The sequence below is a fragment of the Microchirus variegatus genome (genome assembly GCF_963457635.1).
Source record: "Microchirus variegatus genome assembly, chromosome: 15".
Lineage (NCBI taxonomy): Eukaryota > Metazoa > Chordata > Actinopteri > Pleuronectiformes > Soleidae > Microchirus > Microchirus variegatus.
This window is the reverse complement of record NC_139816.1, coordinates 1,854,143-1,873,654: the sequence shown is the minus strand read 5'-3', so window position 1 is coordinate 1,873,654 and position 19,512 is coordinate 1,854,143. Positions and strand designations below refer to the sequence as shown.

Genomic DNA, 19,512 nt, shown 5'->3' with positions numbered 1-19,512 from the left:
GGCGAACAGCGAAAACGCCGTGAAACGACGCTCTCTCCGCGTCTATTTTCAACATTACCACGCACTGTGAGTTTTTTTTAATAATGAATACCGGGCCGCTGTTTCCACTTTAAAGCCTCTATCGCACCGCTGATAATGCTGAAAATGAAACTACCGCTGAAAACGGGCGAGGAAGGAGGGGACGAGGCGGCCGAGGACGAGTCACTGGATCAGCCGGAGCACCAGCGTATTCCCGCGGCGGTGTCTCCCTCCCCGGTGTTCGACAGGCTGGACGAGCCGCCGGGACCTGTCGTTTATCCGTCACATTTGGACAAGGAGACCGTTTTTGAGTGGTTCGGCCTTCATCTCAACCCGGCGAAGCGGATCGAGTTCATGTGCGGGCTCTTACATATGTGCCAACCCCTGGAGCTCCGCTTTTTGGGCTCTTATTTGGAGGACCTCGCACGGAAAGATTACCATGTTTTACGGGACTTTGAGTTTCGGGCAAACAGTCCCAACGACTTGGGCGTTTTAACGGACGTGATTGACCCCGTGGTTCGGTCCAAACTCCTGGTCTGCCTGTCCCTGCTCGGGTCTGACAGCAGGGAATGTGCTGGAATACTCTTCGGGATTCTGAACCGTGTGGACCCGGCCCTGTTTTACAAAAACTACGATTACTCCTTACTTCCATTCAGGGGACCTCACCACCACCACCACCACCACCACCCCCCGTTCCACCCCCCGTGTCAGGACGGGAGTGTGTTCGGTCGGACAGAGCCGAGCTGCGGCTCGTCGGCTCACGACACCGCGGCGGGACCTCTGGAGCAGTTATCGCTGCTGTTCACCATGGCCTCTCTACACCCAGCTTTCCACTTCCACCAGCGGGAGACGCTCCGGGCGCAGCTGGACAAAATCGAGCTGTCTGTGGAGGAGAGGCGTCAGAGTCAGCCCAGGAGAAACGCCCAGACCTCGGTAAACTTCCCCACTAACACACCGACGCTGAGCCACACATGACCGCACTTTAACGCCAGTTCAACGGGGAGAGTTTTCAGAGTAGCTGTTATGAGTATAAATACGATATTTCACATGATATGTACATGTTTAATGTTAGCTTGAGCTAGCGTCAATGCTAGGCTGTGTAGAGTTAGCCTGCTAGTAGCCGAGTGCTGTCGCCCGGCGACACCAGTCACGTTCATATACGTTGTAATTGTTAATATTATTATTTTCTAACTTTAGTGGAGTAAACAGCAGTTTTATAACGACACACAACACAACTAAGAACATCCATAAACATTCAAACTGGTCACGTTAAGTTTGTAAAAACAAAACAAAGCCTGGTTTTTAAGGATATTTGAATTAAAATCCAGTGTTTTCTACTGCAAAATGGAATGTTTTCCTTAAGCATTACATTTACACTGCGCGCCCTTTACTTTTTTATTAGTTATTCCTGCGTTGGATGATGTTTTGAAGAATAGAGAGAATAATTCATATTGAATATATTGCCAATGACTTTGTTGTTAACATTTCTTTTCAAATACAAAAGTGTACTATGATGTTTTGTAAAAATGCAGGAAGGTGGGATATATATATATATATATATATATATATATATATATATATATATATATATATATATATATATATATATATGGACCATCATCTAGCTTCCTGTTTGTATTTATAGTGGCTCCTGTCATCTGCCTAAATCCCCTGCATAGTTTAAGTCATTAACAAGCTTAACATGTGCTAAGTGGTGTCCCAATGAAAGCTGTATGTGGATGACATTCCCAGTAGTGTTGTGATGACAGACAGCTGTCTGTGTCTCTGTCTGTCTGTCTGTCTGTCTGCACTCACACAGTGACACCGTTGACAAGTGCATGACATCGATGTCTGTAGGTTCAGATGATGATGATGATGATGAGGGAGACACAAACATCCACGTTTGGTCCAAGACTGGGAGTTAATGTTTAGTTGTGTTCCACTTCCAGGGATGCGTTACTTCAACCCCACATTGGATTCCAAGATGGCTGCCACTTGCACAAACACTGCATCTGTTACTGTTATAGTACATCAAAAACACATAGTAGTGTTGAATTTTAACATTAACTCGGAGGTGATGGCAATGAGGGAAACATAGAGTTGAAGACCAGACCTCTCTGTGTTGCATTATTAATCTATTTAGAGACATTTTGTTCAAATAACAGAGGGTACATATGTATTTAATAGTTTAATAGGCAGCTGTTGGTTGTTTTAACGCAGTGAAGCGTTCATTCTATCATCCATCAGTGTCGATTCCTCCCCTCAGGTGACAGTAACTGAAGCCCGTGTGGTTGTTTGGTTAAAACCTTACCCTCCAGGTTCTTCTTCTTAGTACAGTTGACACAAGAATGACCACAAACAGCGTCGCGTTGTCTTTGAGGCACAGAGGAGTTATTGACTGTGTCAGCCGGGGTCAGCCTTGTTGACATTACTCCATGGACAGAGCTGATTTCTTTTGAAGAATAAATTGCATTGCATTTAAACGGTGAAATTAGATGCTGACGGTTAAAGATTCCTCAGGAACTTCTCATTCAGTGTGTTGTTTCTTCACGCCAAGATCTAAAAAAGCTCTTCAGAGCCTGAAGAGAAACGGTTAAAAACTAGAAGCACTCGGAAAAACGCAGACCTCCGCCAGTGCAGCTCAGCCCCCCCCACAAAATAGTGATGGCGTCTACGGATCACGCCCAAAATTCAATCACTTGTTTCGGGTACCATTGCGGACATTTCCTGAAAATTTCAGCCAAATTAGTCTGCAATTTTTCGAGTTATCTTGCTCAAAGACAGACAAACAAACAAACAAACGCCGGCGAAAAAACATAGACCTCCTGGCGGAAGTCACTAATGTTGGAATAAAGAATTGTTCTTGTTGATCCATCAGTGTTACACAGGGTATCCACGGGGTCTTGAAAAGTCTTAAAAAGTCTTAAATCCAATCATTTGAATTTAAGGCCTTAAAATGTCTTAAATTCTCCTAAAATCTCAAATCACATTTTTTTCTTAAAAATCGATTAACGTTACTTTTATTTAAAATATTGCATTAACTTCAGTCTCGCTTTGAAATGTTTCTATTTTTGATGATGCGATAACAACAATAACTACAACACAGAACTAAAGTAGGTCACCTGTGCTGCCCGGTGACAATTTATCCAGCACCACTAGCTAGCGTGCTGCGCTCTCCGCCGCGGTGTGTTATAGCTTAGCATAGCAGCGGAGAAAACTTAATGAAAACCCACAGCTGAGAAGAATTGCAAGTTCAACAATTTGTGGCCCCAATTTTCCTTCATGTCTTTTGTACTTTTTTGCCAGTATGGATTTGAAATGGGTCTTAAATTGTGTTCTTTATGGTCTTAAAAATGTCTTAAAAAGTCTTAAATTTGACTTGTTGAAACCTGCAGAGACCCTGATTGCAGTCGTTCACACAGTGAGCAGCAAACCTACCTTTATTATTCATCATCACTGTGGATCTGTGTGTGTGCTCTGCATGACTGCTTCTCTTTGACATCACTGTGAGTCAGGCCGCTCTGTTCCTGGTGAAGATGTGCTGCCTGTCTCTTAATGAAATGACACCTGGTGGTTTTAGAGAGCTGCTCTGTGTCTGGACTGTGGCTCTGTCACATTTAGTCAATTACAGAGGGACAGAGACGGTGAATTCTTAGTTTATGTCGATATTTGTGCACTTCTCTTCCAATGGTTCCATCCCTGTCTTATCCTGTAAGCTTTTCTTATGAAAACTGTTTTGATATAATTAGGTGTGATCCTGCAGAACATCAGTGCATGATGCATTCTCCATGTTTTGATCGTGTGTCAATGTAAAAGTAATGAATGAAACCTGATCGTTTGAACTTATTAAACTTTCTCCTGTTTTATAGGAGCTGACGACTCAGACGGTGGATTATCATCCTGCTCAATCACTGGGTTTGGGAGAATGTACAGCTCCACATCCTCCATGTCAGAGTCGACGTTCCAGCCGCTGGGTGACGCAAAGAGAAGGTGAAAGGAAAGACTGCTACGACAGTGGGGGATTTTAAATTTCTTTATTGACTTTTTATTTAAATTTCATGGGCGATTGATCTCTCAGAATAATAGATTACTTTGAGAAAGATGAGAACAACGAGAGCAGCCAAACGTGATGAAGCTCAGCACAATAGCAACATTATTTTCCTGGATTAATCGAGTAATTGTTTGGTCCACAAACCAAAATGATTCACTTTTAATGATTTCTTTGTCATATGGAGCAAAGAAATGAAGAAAATATTCACATTTAAGAAGCTAAAACAATCAGAAATCTTGCTTTAATTGTGTAAAAAGCTTCAAACTGATTAATCGCGTAATTGGTTCAGCTCTGATTATTATGTAGGCTTAGATATTTGAACAGTCTCTCATTAGACTCCCGCCCCACAAACACCGGTGTTTGTTAACCATTGTTAAGTCAATGTTTGCCTAATCTCACTAACTGTGTGTAACAATATTTCATTAGCTAACAATTCCCTGTTGTTGTTGTTGTTGTTGCAGCGGTGCACATAGAGGGAATCGTGCTCAGGGGCATCTGTCGGACCAGAATAGACAAGGAATACAACTTTGAGGTAAAGTTACAACAACTCAAACGGCTAAATATCGGAATTACTACAGTTATTTATGGTGAATAGTATATTCATCCTGACTACTGGACCATGTGGTAGTTACTTCAGATGGCGTGATGGACTTCTTCACTGTGTATTTTCAACTTGAATAGTTCAACAGAAAAAGCGACACCTATCCACTGTAAATGTTAATCTCTAGTGTGTGAATATTTTTGGCCTCGGTGGAGCAGTGGCTGCTGCTGCTGCTGCTGCTGCTGCTGCTGCTGCTGCTGCTGCTGCTGCTGCTGCTGCTGCTGCTGCTGTGTACGTCCTCGCAGCCAAACTTAGATCTGACCTAGAAAAACACACTTTCTGCTTGTGTCCATATTGTTGCAGCTCCTCTGTTTTTGTCCCAGTTGGCAGTTACACTCAACTCAAGTTTCCAATAACTCAGTGGGTGAGCGTAGCGCCGAGCCAATGGCAGCTCAACACCGCCGATGATGATAGCGTGTTGTTTTATCTCATCAACATAAATTCACAGTAACTCAGAGGAGTGCTGCTCATTTACAGGTGAGGAACAGATGGAGACCATAACTTTTTCCCACTTCTGTTGCCTTCACTGAGCTTTGATATTCAAGCCAACAGCACACGCTCCATCTGGACACATGTGTTCATAGCTGCAGCTGTAATCTCATTTAATTAATATACTGTACAGTAACCACAGATAAAGGCTTTATCTTTTATCTCCATCACATAGATGAATACGTCAGATTTCTACACTGTGGAGATGTTTACGTTAAAGGGATAGTTCGGAATTTTGGACATAAGACCTATTTTCCAACTCAGCCGGTGTGATGGAGACGTCTGGAGATATTTTCAAGAAATTTCATTCAGTTCTTCTAGTTGCCGAGTTCGCTGGTGCTATGGCTAGCGCAAGTCAATGATACCTGCTAGCATGGCATTAGAAACACTCATACCGACTCCACAGTGCACCTGAGGAAAATCAATTGTAACGGCAGACTATTGATGTACATATCTGTGTTGATAGAATGTTTGAAATAAAACCAACCTTGCAATTTGAAGGATTGCCGCTGAGAAAGTAGTCCCTCAAAAATTCATGCAATGCGAGGTTAGTTTTGTTTCAAATATTATTCTATCAACACAGATATGTACATCGATAGTCTGCCGTTACAATCGATTTGCCTCGGGTGCACTCTGGAGTCGGTATGACCTCACAGTTTGCTATTTTTAGCGTACTATGATTTGGCCGTGTGTGGAACTGTCCCTGGTGTCTTATCAGGACTCTCCCCCCCGTCCTCAGCCCTCCATCTGCTCCTTGTTTTGTTGTTATTCTGTCCAGCACTTTGAGATGCAAATCGTCTATATTCATCTGTCTGTTTTTTTTATTAGTGATGGAGGTTTGTCCTCTGCTGTGTTTTCAGGTGAAGTGGTCAGACTCTTCTTCTACCAGTGTGACCAAAACTCATCTGGAACTGGAGAACTTCCTTCTGAAGGTACCCAGCTCTTCTGTAGACACTGATTCCCACTGTATATTAGACATGACGCTAACAAACCTGTTTCATTACGGTCTGTAGCTTCCAAAGGATCAATGCACTGAGTCTTTTGAGAAGAGCATCCTGAGGCTTCTGAACCAGGGGAACCACTATGAGAGCAGGGAGGTGGAGAAGAACCTCAGGTACTTGAAATATTTACACCTAATGTGTGTCATGTAGTCCATATACATATTGATTGAGATATCACATTTAGGTTAGATATAGATAAATCATTGGTTCTCAAAGTGCGGCCCGGGGGCCAATGGCGGCCCGCAGAAACATTTCTGGTGGCCCCGCAATGAATCACAGTTGATAGTTTTAATCCAGTAGCGACTAAGCTTGTAAAATGTTTATTGGACATTACTGGATACAGACCAATAAGTGTAAACAAAAATACTGGGTATTTACCTGGTTTCTATATGGTGAATTTTAGTGTATTATTGTGTTATAAGCTGGTAATAAGCAGGTAGCTACAGCCCCCAATTACTAGCTATTTACCCAGTAAATATATGGTAACAGAAATGTGTTACTTGGTATTAACCTGTAATTAGAAGGTAAGAACAATGGCCAAAATACTGGGTAATTACCCAGTAAATTATAAAGCGTTATTATATTAATGCTTAAATTACATTATATTAACGCTTATATTACTTAACGCTAAACTGTTGAACTCAAATCTGGTCATTAAAATTAGTACAAATGGGATTTCTTTCTGTTTTTTTTCCTTTGGCGGCCCTCAGTCCAATGTTGGGTTCCTAAATTGGCCTCAGGCATCAACACTTTGAGAACCCCTGAGATAAATGATCAAATGCATTTTATTTAATTGAGTTTCTGAGTTTAGACTGCAGACTGAGTCGTGCTCCAACAAGAAGCCAGCATCTGTCTCGGGGGTCATTTCCTGTACGTCATAAACCTGGAACACATTCTAACCTCTTAAAGACGTACACGGACGTTCACACCTGTGTTTTGTAGCCTCAGGAGTGTCTTGTCAGCGCATTTTTAATGCTATCATTACTACAATGGCATTCGAGGCTTGTTTTCTATGATAACTGAGCAGGCTGTTTATTTGTTTGCTTAATTATTCAAAGTGGACGTCATGGCACGGCATCTTGTAAACGATCGTTTACAAATGTCTCACTATGAGTTCTATTCAGTCCCTTTCTCCTCATGCAGTGTTTTCCCTATTTCCTGAGTGTACACACACACACACACACACACACACACACACAGTCCATCAGTTTCCTTTTGTGTGAAGTGAAAGTTAGGATTGCCTTGCGTCAGTAGCCCTGCCCTCATCCCAGCAGCACTGCACCGGTGGTTGTTGCTGCCTGGATTTGCAAGTCTCTCACATTCTATGGGCCGTGCATCTACTGTTTTCACAGTTGTCTTTATTTATACTAAGATATATTTAAGTGTTTCACATAAGAGAGCAATGAAAAACCACGTGTAGGTCATTTTATTCACATTTTTGTAATGATGATATTCACATTTCTGATACAAAAAAACAACTATGAAAGCATAGAGTGAAGTATTCCTGAATGTGTTTGCAGGGAACAGTTCCTCTCTGCTCCGCCGCTCTTCAGACAGACCAGAAAAGTCTGCAGCTTCTTCAACTGTGACTCCAGTTACTCCGTCAAACCTTCTTCTTGCAGATGTGAGTATAAAACTGTGTTTTTTTGGATTCTGTTTAACAATTCGGCTGCTGCGTTGTTATTGTGCACATCTGTCGAGTTCACCGAGTAAAAACACAGTCGCACTCGATAAATGTACAGTATTTTTGTCCTCTTCACAACCGTGAAGGTTGCTCTCGCCTCGGCAGTCGCTGTGGTCTTCAGCGGTTCATGAAATAGACGGTTTATTGTTGGAATGAAAACTGTCTGGATGCAGAAAATGGTTTTAAAGGGTTTCATCACAGTGAAGTAAAATGGCCGCCTTAAACAGCTGTGTTTTAGCATGAAAGATTCAGACGATAGAGCTCACCGTCTCTAACTATTATCTTGTCCCTCTGCAGGTAACTGTCAGCTGACAAAGGTCTACCAGGCAGACTGCTCTGACGCCTCCAGTCAGGAAGAAGGTGAGAAGGAGTCAACTGTCTTCACTGCTAATGTCCTCTGTGTTCGCCTGTGGGCACAGCAGCAAACACGAGCTGCGTTTGCAGATGAAGAAACAGCCTGGCCTCTGCTGCTGCTGCTGCTGCTGCTGCTGCTGCTGCTGCTGCTGCTGCTGCTGCTGCTCTCGTCACAGCTTCAGTTACACGCTAAAACATGACGAGCTAAGTGGCGTTTATTTTTGGAGGTTCGGTCGCAGAAAAAAAAAAAAAGAAAAAAGGGCTGCGCATGTTTCAAATCCTCATATTTCACAGCTATATTTGCCAGATCATGTGCTGGACTGAGTTCAGCAGGAGCGGCGGCCGCAGCACTGGTCAGGATCAGAGTTAGTCGATGCTAGGTTTTAATAGAATGTTTGTTTATAAAACGACAAAGTAAGACATTTAAAAGCCCCACTCTGTAACAGTTGATTGAAAACCAACGTCTTAGATATGATGCAGAACTGCAACTTTGACCTTTTGGCACATGGGTAGGGTAGTAGGTGTTTATTTGTCATTGTCACATGTACAACGAAATTAAAAGGTTTCTCTCCAGTCAGTGCAACATTATGAGTCTATAAAAATATAATTTAATACTAGTGTGAATAGAAGTGCTGTCAGTTAAACGCGTTAACGCTAACCCATTTTCACGGCGTCAATTTTTATTGTCGCGCGATTAACGCTCTTTTTGGCCGAGCAAACTTTGTAGTTTTTTCACGGGCTGTTGCCTCAACTAGTAACGTTAGAACAACTACAACACCACACCGGATCTAGACAGACTGGAAACACGACAACAGACACGCTGCGCGAGCCGGTCAAAGAGTGGTCGGCTCGCGTAAGAGCGGATGTCGAGCGATGTGCGCTTCTCCGCTAGCTCCTTCAGCACGGATTAGCTCATAAAGCCCACTTTATACTCCTGCGTAAAGTGCTCTGCGTAGGATACGCAGAGCTCCCTGCGTCGACGCAGAGCCTGTTGAAGAGCCTCTGCGTCGTCTCCGACTGCACAAAATATTTCTTAAGTGTCCGTCACTCCGTCAAGGGACAACGGAGACGGCAAGAGCTGCGATTGGTCCTCAGGACAGGACGAGATAACGCTGCTCCGTGGCGGAGCTGATCACCGCCGATAACGTCGCTGCCAAACTATAAATACGTCATATCTTAACACACACACAGCACATGTTTAGACTCTAAATTGCTAATTTATCGTCTCAAATGATCTTAAAACTGCTTTACGTGACACAGAAAAGTGAGAAACGGCCACTGTTTCAACAACAACAGTCTTTCTCTCTCTTTCTCCCTCGGACGCCATTGCTCACTGTAGCCTGAAGCACAACAGCCTTGCGTAGCGACCCCTACTGATCGGGCGGGAAATTGCAGCGCGTATCCGTCACCACGAAGTGTGAATGCTCGAGGCGTCTCCGTGGTTACGCAGTCGGATAACGCATTAAGCAGTCGGAGAAGTATATATGCCAAAATATGCAAATAACATTTACACAAAGCAAGCTATTCTACCACTTTTCTATGTTGATAAGAGTATTAAAATGAGGAAAAATAATGGTACAAAAAGAAATCAAGGGACATTTAGAATAGATAAAAATGTGCGATTAATTGCGATTAATCGTGAGTTAACTATGACATGAGTTAAATATTTTATTCGTTTGACAGCACTAGTGACTAGTCCAAAAGAAAACAGCAGCAAAGTACATAATCGCCTCCACACACAGTTTTCCATACCCAGTCATTCATACATACATACAACCATGTACACAGTTATCGTTTTCTGGTGATATTGAGGATGGTTATTGCAGATGAATAAAAATTGTGATGACGTTGTTATGACTGTGAAAATAACATCTAGGTCATGATCTGTAATTTCAATTTGTCCATTTGTTTCTCAGATTCAGAGTTGTTTGTTCAGGGACACAAGAAAAAGCCCGGCGCCAAGAGTCCGAGTCAAGGGTGAGTAAGACGCGTCGCGACCGAGTCACGATTTTTAGCGTTCGGTGTGTGTGAAAGGACAACGTTGACATAGACATTGCTCTGTGTCAGTGTGTCCGGTGCCAAAGCCGCCCAGGGCGACAGTCGGAGAGGAGGTCACTCGGCCGAGGTCAACGGTCCAGCAGAGAGGAGGAAGAAGAGCTCTGTGCTGAGGAGCAGTCAGGAGGCTGAGCAGGTGAAGACACGAGCTGTGACACTGAGACATGTCTGAGCATGAGTTTAAATCTGTGAATTCAACTGTTCTGATCCACAACATTCAGCTCAAAGTCAGAGATAGTTAGTGGTTGATAGGAGAGCACAGAATCTTTGATTAACGTCATAGAATGGACAAAAAATAAAGGGCAGATCCAGATTATTAATCCAGCCAATCGCAGGGCAGCTGCGTCCAGTCACTGTGTGTGTGTGTGTGTTCTTGTACTTGCAGCATACCGAGGACCAGTGAGGGTTTTGAACCAACAAAGTGAGGTCATTTTTACGGAGTGAGGACATTTTGGCCAGTCCTCACTTTGTTTTCATTGAAATCACTTCCTTAGGTTGCTATAACATGTTATACTCAATTGTCAAAAAAAAAAAATTTTTAGACGACAGTATAGTATGACGTTTTTGTCAAATTTTGGACCAAAAATTTTGGGTCAAATTTATTTTTGTCAAATTTTGGACCAAATTTTTTTTTTTACAATTTTTTTTTTCAACTTTTGGACAGTAGTATAGTATGACGTTTTTGTCAAATTTTGGACCAAAAAAAAAAAAAAAAGTTTTCCAGCCCTTTTTGCTCTGGGGCTCCACCTGCAGACATTTTATGGTACTGCAACCAGTGATTCTTTATAGATGTCATTCATGAAGTAGATATTTGTAATTGTGTTGATTTATAAAGTGGAAAGGATGGTCCTCAGTATGCCACAAGTACAAGAATGTGTGTGTGTGTGTGTGTGTGTGTGTGTGTGTGTGTGTGTGTGTGTGTGTGTGTGTGTGTGTGTGTGTGTGTGTGTGTGTGTGTGTGTGTGTTTACACTCACATTTGACAGCAGTGCAGTTATGAAGCAGCGCTGACTGAATGATTAACTCGACTGTAGACGTTGACAAATAAGGACAATTCTATGAACAATCGTTAATCATTACACACATGTACAGCTATTCCTGTGTGTGTGTGTGTGTGTGTGTGAGAGCCCCCCTCCTCTCAGACACAATAGTGAACATGTTCTGCTGGTCTTTGTTTTCAGAATAATTACTGAATATACTTCTTAATAAGAATATCCTGAAGTGATTTAGTCGTTCGTATTCGATGGACTGTTGGGATAACAGTGACTCACGACTAAACCAGATCATTTTACAACCAGAAGGTGTGGGCTTTCACGTTCAGATGTCAGACGTAATCCCAAACGGTGACTGCATGGTGTGCATCTCCTGCCGCTGGTTGTGCACACTCTGAACTGTTCTTCAGCCTCAGAGTAAGTGGAGAAGGTTGTGTCGGGAAGAACATCCGGAGTCAAGTCTCTGCCAAATCAACAGTGAGAACAGGAACAAAAATCTGCTCTGAGACTCATACGGAAGCAGAGGGAGGAGGAAAAAAATTGGACGAATTAGCGTTCTTTTGTTGGAAAGTCCCATGTGACATTGTTTCTCAGGAAGTCAGTGTTTTCCTTTTTATTAGCTCTGCCAAGGTTACACTGTCACACTGGTTTGTTTAATTGAATGTTGTTCAGCAGGTTTTACACAAACGTACTCATTTGTCAGAAAATACTGACATTTCCTCTAAATTGTATGTGTGCATGTTTGAGTGCCAGTGAATCAGCTGTAGTGAATTAATACAGTAAGTTAGGGTTGGAGATCCTGGAAAATCTGTTTGTAGCAGGACACATTTTGAATTTAAAAGTGTGAAGAGGATTTTAAGCAATACAGTAAAAAAAAAAAAAGATCTCCCACCCTAACTTTAGTCAAAGATATATGACGACTGAAATGGTGATCTTTGTTCCAGCACCAGGACCCAGAGAGGAGAGGACACTCCGTCTCTAAAACCAAGAGCAGAGTCCTGCCCTCAGACAGGTACGGCAGACAGTCACTGACTTTTAAAGATCGCACTTAATGTAACGCATGTAAACATGAAAAAACATACAAAAAACCAGTCACTGTGAGTCACAGAGAGAGAGAGAGAGCAGGTGATGTGCTGTTCTCTTTAGGTACAAACCTGAAGAACACACTTCCTCTTTGTCTATGTCCTTCACACACGTTATTGTTATTATTAGTTCATTATTTGAATCGCAAACAATGCAGTATTCAATGGAAAAGGTATCATTTACGTCCACGAGATTAAACAGGCCGACGGAAACGCAACAAAACTGCGTAAAGTGCTCTACGTCGGTTACGGAGACCCCTCTACGTCGCCGGAGAGCCTCTACGTCGCCTCAGGGTGCATGAAATATTTTTTAAAGGGACACTGCATAGTATTTATGGGTTTATATAACCCCAAAATCCACTTTTTTTATACATAGTTTTTGTTTTATTTTCTTAGTGTTTCAAAAAGTCATGTAAAATAACATGGTCGCGGGCCGCGGTTGCATAGCCACTGTTAGCAGCGAGACGCCATGTTTCTACGGGAGCCTGTAAGGACAAACGCGAGAGAACAAATCGATCGTCGCTTTACTTGTAGCTGAAGTCCCGCCTCCTCTCTCTCCGCTTCGTCTGCTACGGCCGCGGTAGCTCCGCCCTCTCCCTCGCCTCACGAACCTCATCTGTTGACACGGAGAAAGACGACGAGGACGACATTTGACCGGCTGAGGACACCGTATCGCTCAGGGAAGGGAGGGGGGTGAGCAGAGGAGCAGCTCGTTGTTGTAGATTTCAGCCTCTCCTCTAGATGTCACTATAAACTACTTACTTCACCTTTAAGTGTCCGTCACTCCGTCAAGGGACAACCGAGACGGCAAGGGCTGCGATTGGTCCTCAGCCAGTCTCTGGGTGGCATCAAAGGGCATGGGGTGATGATTAATATGAGGCAGCACACGGCGTAGAAGTTCATCAAATTTGCCTGACGACATTCAGAAGTACCTGAAGTGGGTTTCTTCGTCCATGTCCCTCATTAAATTGGCCTGCCATCAGTCTCTGTGCATTAAGTGGACGTACAGTACAGACCACCTCCGGACTCTAAAAGTATCTGTGTTTCATTGTTATTCAGCTGCAACAACAACAACAACAACAGTCTTTCTCTCTCGGACGCCATTGCTCACTGTAGCCAGAAGCACAACAACCTTGCGTAGCGACCCCTACTGATCGGGCGGGAAATTGCAGCGCGTTTTTCCGGCACCACGACGGAGAACTATGAAGGCTCGGGGGGGTCTCCGTGGTTACGCAGTTGTAGAACTATAAAGTATAATATATAATATATTTTGTGATGTATTTATCTCAGTCATAGTTGACGTCAGTTATTAGAGATGAGAACGATCAGATTATAATTCAAACCCCCGCTTTCTCTGGTTGACGTCTTATTAAGATGAGTAGTTTATGTTCAATATTCCCAACACAACAACAAACTTGTGTGTCTTGTGTTCTACGAGCCGTGTTATTGGGCGGGTGGTGGTGTTGGTGGGCGGAGCAACAAATCAAAACACCACAAATAAAAATGTGTTGTGTGATTATACTGGTTTGACAGTTTCTTATCAACATTTTCTCCTTGAACTCATCATGGCCATTTCATCTTTAGGTCCTATAAAGTTCTCACATATGGCACCTTTAACGTCACGTGTCACACGTGTGTTCATTGTTTTTTTCTCTGCTGACGTCACTCTCAGGGAAAAAGGGAAGGGGAAAGGAGCTGCCTTTGTGACCAATGGTGGTTTGGTGTCTGCTCGATCTCCACAGAGGAAAGGTTGGTATGACACATGTCCTCTCTCTGTAGAGCAGCAGCAGCAGCAGCTCTGCTCAGTGTAAACATCCTCACCTTTGCCACACGGTGTTTGTTTTCACACGCATGTTGTTGCAGATGTGGGTTCAGGTCCAGATACGTTTGGTGAAACATCATCGGAAAGCTACAGCTCTCCGTCCAGCCCTCAGCACAGAGGAGCAGAGAGCCTGGACAGTGAGGACGACCACAACAAAGGTAAGATTCAGGTCTAAACTGTACTAATGAGGACTTTGTCATGTAGTCTGACATGTTTCTATAACAAAGTCATATCTGTCAGACACAGACAGCCACTCTGATCCTGGTCCTGAGCTGTTCTTCACACATGAGACTGATCCAGCTGTGATGGAGGACGTCTCCTCTGTCCACTCTCAGTCCACCGTTAACCCCCCGGTGTGTCCAGAGAGCAGCGCAGAGTTCCCTCCACTCTCCTTCATGCACTCTCTGCCGTACGCACTCCCCAACGGTGCCGCTGACTCTCCTCTTCCACTGGTCCCTCTTCCTCCTCCTCCTCCTCCTCCTCCTCCTCCTCCCAGCCAAAGCATCGTCCCTGATGGGAAGTCCTCAGCTGGGATGATGATGCAGATGCCCCTCGTGCCTCCGGTCGTCCCCGGCTCTGTGATTGTGGGCGACCCAGAGAAGAGGGAGGTGCTCCCAACCTTTGGGATTCCTCCCATTGGCCTCCTTCCCCAAGGAAGTATCGCCGTGCAGCCTCTGGTTCAGAGGTTTAAAACGCCTCTGCCTCACAGCCAAGCCAAGACTGATGGTTCTACTGCTGCCGTGTCACCGGCCCCTCACCCGGCTCCTGTCCGAGCCTCGAGTGTCCTGACTCCAGCTCCCACGTCCTTCCCGTCTCCTCTTCTGCAGCCTCTGCCCTGTCACGACCCGGCCAGCGTGAGCTCAGCTGTGGTCTCCTCTCTGGAAACATCGCACATCAAGCACCAACACTTACCTTCTGGCCTGCCGCCTGCCTACAGCCTGCCGCCTGTGCACACTTCTGTCATGGCCACCGTGGGAGCGCCTGCAGCCGCGGGCGTAGCTCCGACACCTGGACACGTTCAAGCAGCCGCTCCTCCGGCTGTGCCCACCCACACCCCTGGACCTGCACCCAGCCCCAGTCCAGCACTTACTCACAGCACGGCTCACAGTGACTGCAACTCCTATAGCAACAGCGGCACTTCCTGTGGAAACGCTTCTGTTGTCCCTGGCAACTCTGTTACTCTACAGCAAACCCAGCAGCTTCCATCACAGCAGCAGCAGCAGCAGCAGCAGCAGCCGATGGGCTGTGGCACCTGCGGCTGTCACAACAACTGTGGCAGACGAGGCAGCGGCAGCAGCAACAACAGCAGCAGCGGCGTCAGCGGCGCCTCCACCTGCCAGGCGCCGCTCTTCTTCCCCACTCACCAAATGCCGGCCGCGGTGCGGCAGGTGTTCAGCGTTCCTCCGCCTCTCTTCCAGCTCACGAGCCTGTGCAGTAACAGCTACCTCACCCAGGCGCAGCCTCCTCACCAGGCCAACGGCGCCGCCACGCTGCCGCCCTTCTTCACCGCCGCTCCGCCTCCCGCTCACCCGCCCGCCTACGGCCCGCTGCACAGCCACTCCCACAGCCACGCGGACATGCTGAGCACCCAGGCCGCGGCCGTGGCCGTGGCGGCCGCCAACTACAACCTGCAGCAGCAGATGGCGCCGGCGGCGTCCTTCTGCCAGCGCGTCTACCAGCACATGTACCCAAACCCTCTGGGGATGCTGTCGGCCGCCGCGCTCGGGGGAGGCGGAGTCAATAAGAAGAGCGGCAACGTGTCGTGTTATAACTGTGGCGTCAGTGGACACTACGCTCAGGACTGCAACCAGCCCTCCATAGACTCCACACAGCAAGGTAATGCAGCTATGCTAAAGAGGCAGAGAAATTAGGGATTATGATTTTCGCCATGGATATTTTCAGTCGGTTAATTTCAGCTCTAAACTGAGCCACACAGCAGCAGCAGTACGGGAATGCCAACGCTCGGTTAGTGGCAGACTGTCCTTACCTGAAATAAAACCAGGAGAAGAGACATTACGGCCAAACGCAGACATTTTTCTTACCTAGGGGGCGCTCACAGACGCTCTGTTCTGACTGAATCCCTCTCTGACCTGGTTAGGCCACCATGAAAGAACGCTACGTCGGCCCCTGGTCTGTGTGAATAGGCACAAAATAAGAGAAATGTTACTGAGCAGCTCAGTTTGTCCCTGTTCTATGAAGAAAGTTAGGGCCACATGTGTTATTTAAAATGTAAAGTGCAACATTAAAAAAAAGATCTTTACAAACGTATCCAGACAAACAGGCTGCAGATATAATCCCTATAATAATAATCATAATAAATATAGATATAGACAAGTCTGTATCAGAGCTCATCAGTGCCACCTGCTGGAAATACAATGTCAGAGCTGTGTCTAAAGTTGTGTTAAAAAATGCAATGTGAGGTTTCAAATGTGATGGTTACCACTGTTTTCCTGCAGGGGGCACTGGTGTCGTCGTTGCTCTATAATCACATACTTGTTGCACTTTGGTTTCCATAGGAAAACACCGCAGTGTTTGTTTATTCAGTTGAAAACTCTACAAAAAAAAAGGAACATTTCTCTTTATTGTGTGTGGTTGTTGTCTTCATCCAGGGCAGCCATTTTGTTTACGAGAGAGCAGGTTAAGTAAACACGGAGGTCAGTAATCGCCTCTGTTCTTCTTCTCTCTCCCTCACAGCAGCCATTTTGACACAGGCACAGCTAGAAAAATCATAAGGAATCAAACCAACGATGGCTGCGTTCCGTTTAGCTTCCTCCGTTTTGAAACGTGGTGAACGTGATCGACGACGACGGCGACGCCGCCACGCGCGCTTCGTCTTCCGTCTCGTGTCAAAATGGCTGCCGTGAAAAAGACGACGAAAATTAAAAAGCAGACTTTGAAAAACACGTGGTTAAACACGCTTAGTGCCACTTAAACTCCACTAAACAGACGCTCTCACACCTGCATCGTGTGGTTGTAAATGTTCAACTGGACAGTCGCACAGATGTAGACGCTCAGCACAGGTCACACAACCCCCCCCGACCTTTGACCTTTGACCTGGAAATAATTCACACAAGAAGAAGACAGAGAGAGAAACAATTTAAAGTTTATAGACAGACGGTAATAAACTGGAGCGCCTCGCACGAACGAGCTGATACGCAGTATATCGCCACCTGGTGTAGTGGAGTGTGTAGAACGGACAGGCGTCAGAATATAGAGCCAGTAACGCTGCAGCTTTAAATCTTTTACATCTAAGCAAAACCTTTTTTTTTTCTTTTTTTTTAAACTAAGGACTAGAATCCAGTGATGTGATGATTTCCTTCAACCATCCACTGATTGTTTATCCTCTGTGTGTTTGGACACATCTGTGTGTGTGTGTGTCTGTGTGTGTGTGTGTGTCTGTGTGTGGTTGTTGTGTGCTGGTGTTTTTGTTGCAGGTGTCTTCCGGTTAAAGTATGCAGCCTCCCACATTTCTGAAGCATTTGACAATGCCGACTGAGGAAGAGAGAGAGAGAGAGAGAGGGAGGGAGAGAAAGGTCTGGTTTCCATGGTGACAGTCCTCTGTTGTTCTTCCCCAGGCAAAAGTGTGTGAGCGGCACTAAAAAGCCTCTGTTGTGTGTGTGTGTGTACTTCAGGATATAAAACAACAAAAAACACAAATGTAAAGAAAACGGTCTGTAAAATCTCAACCTGCCAAGGGCTCAGTGGACAAAGCCTAAGAACTTGTGCCTGAGAGAATCTTGTTCCTATGGAGACGATTGACTGTCAGTCATGTGACTCCCGCTCCCTTCCTTTCAGTTTGTTTTTTACATTTTTGCACAGAGGGTTGGAAAACGATTAACTTATTACTTAATTATTATTATTAGGACGTTGATTTGTTTTGAGGAACTGTTTTTGTTTTTGTGTTGGAGCTGAAAGTGAGAAGAAAAAGAATCTTATTTCTGAAATATCCTCATTATTATTATTATTATTATTACTGTTCATGTGGGATTTTACTGTGTACAGTAGTTTTCAACCATTAAAACAACAATCACAAACGTTATGTACGACATGGATTTAACCTCTGTTGTTGTTTTTCTGGATGTTTTTTAAATGTTGCGTGTGTTTGACTGAAGGTCGTCGCTGCTTTGTATTCTCTTTTGTTTTTTAACGGTTGAACTCGAGTGAAGCAGAGACAGACGTCGTCACACTTTTACACATGGAGAGAGAGATGTGTGTGTTCTTATTAAAAACTCTACAAGAGAGAGTTAACCCTTTAACTTCAGTCTTACGTGTAGATGAAATCCAGCTTTTGTGTTTTGACCTCCACTGTGAGAAGTGGACGCCTCCGTTTGTGTCCGGCTTCGTCTAAAACAGGGGTTCTCAAAGTTGTGATACCTGAGGGCCAATTTAGGAACCCAACATTGGACTGAGGGCCGCCAAAGGGAAAAAATTGAAAGAAATCCCATTTGTAATAACTATGGCTTCCAAAATTTGACAAAACCGACAACCGACATTTTTTTTCAAAAAAAAATTTGGTCCAAAATTGGACAAAAATGACATATATGTCGTCCCAAATTTGACAATTTTGTTCAAAAAAAATTTGGTCCAAAATTTGACAAAAACTTCATACTATAATATTTCAGTTCAAAATTTAAAAAATTTTGGGGGAAAAAGTTTTTGGTCTAAAATTTGACAAAAACGTACAATACTACGTCGTCCCAAATGTGAAAAAAAATTTCAAAAAAAAATTTGGTCCAAAATTTGACAAAAACGTCATACTATACTATGTCGTTCAAAATGTTAACATTTTTTGGGAAAAAAGTTTTTGGTCCAAAATTTGACAAAAACGTTGTACAATCCCATATCCTCCCAAATTTGACAATTTTTTTTCAAAAAAATGTGGTCCAAATTTGACAAAAACTTCATACTATACTATGTCGTTCAAAATATTCCATTTTTTGGTGAAAAACGTTTTTGGTCAAAATATTTACAAAAACGTTGTACAATACTACGTCGTCCCAAATTTGACATTTTTTTTCAAAAGAAAATTTGGTCCAAAATTTGACAAAAATGACATATATGCCATCCCAAATGTGACAATTTAAAAAAAAAAAAATTTGGTCCAAAATTTGACAAAAACGTCATACTATACTATGTCGTTCAAAATATTACAATTTTTGGGGAAAAACGTTTTTGGTGCAAAATTTGACAAAAATGTTGTACAATACTACGTCGTCCCAAATTTGACAATTTTTTTCAAAAAAATATTTGGTCCAAAATTTGACAAAAATGACATATGCCGTCCCAAAATTAACATTTTTTTTCAAAAACATTTTTGTCCAAAATTAGACAAAAACGTTGTACAATACTATGTCGTCCCAAATT

The 19,512-nt window shown here is 43.9% G+C and overlaps 1 protein-coding gene across 1 annotated transcript; it reads left to right on the top strand.

Moving 5' to 3' along the window:
- The first annotated feature begins 14 nt into the window (after nt 1-14).
- zcchc2 (zinc finger, CCHC domain containing 2) lies at nt 15-18,130 on the top strand. The gene is made up of 14 exons (XM_083901426.1): nt 15-951; nt 3,888-4,008; nt 4,531-4,601; nt 6,020-6,091; nt 6,173-6,273; nt 7,681-7,784; nt 8,142-8,204; nt 10,115-10,175; nt 10,266-10,389; nt 12,189-12,256; nt 13,999-14,075; nt 14,190-14,306; nt 14,389-15,984; nt 17,583-18,130. The coding sequence occupies exons 1-14, from the start codon at nt 136-138 to the stop codon at nt 17,642-17,644; spliced, it is 3,453 nt and encodes a 1,150-aa protein (XP_083757552.1). The 5' UTR covers nt 15-135; the 3' UTR covers nt 17,645-18,130.
- Nucleotides 18,131-19,512: the final 1,382 nt, after the last annotated feature.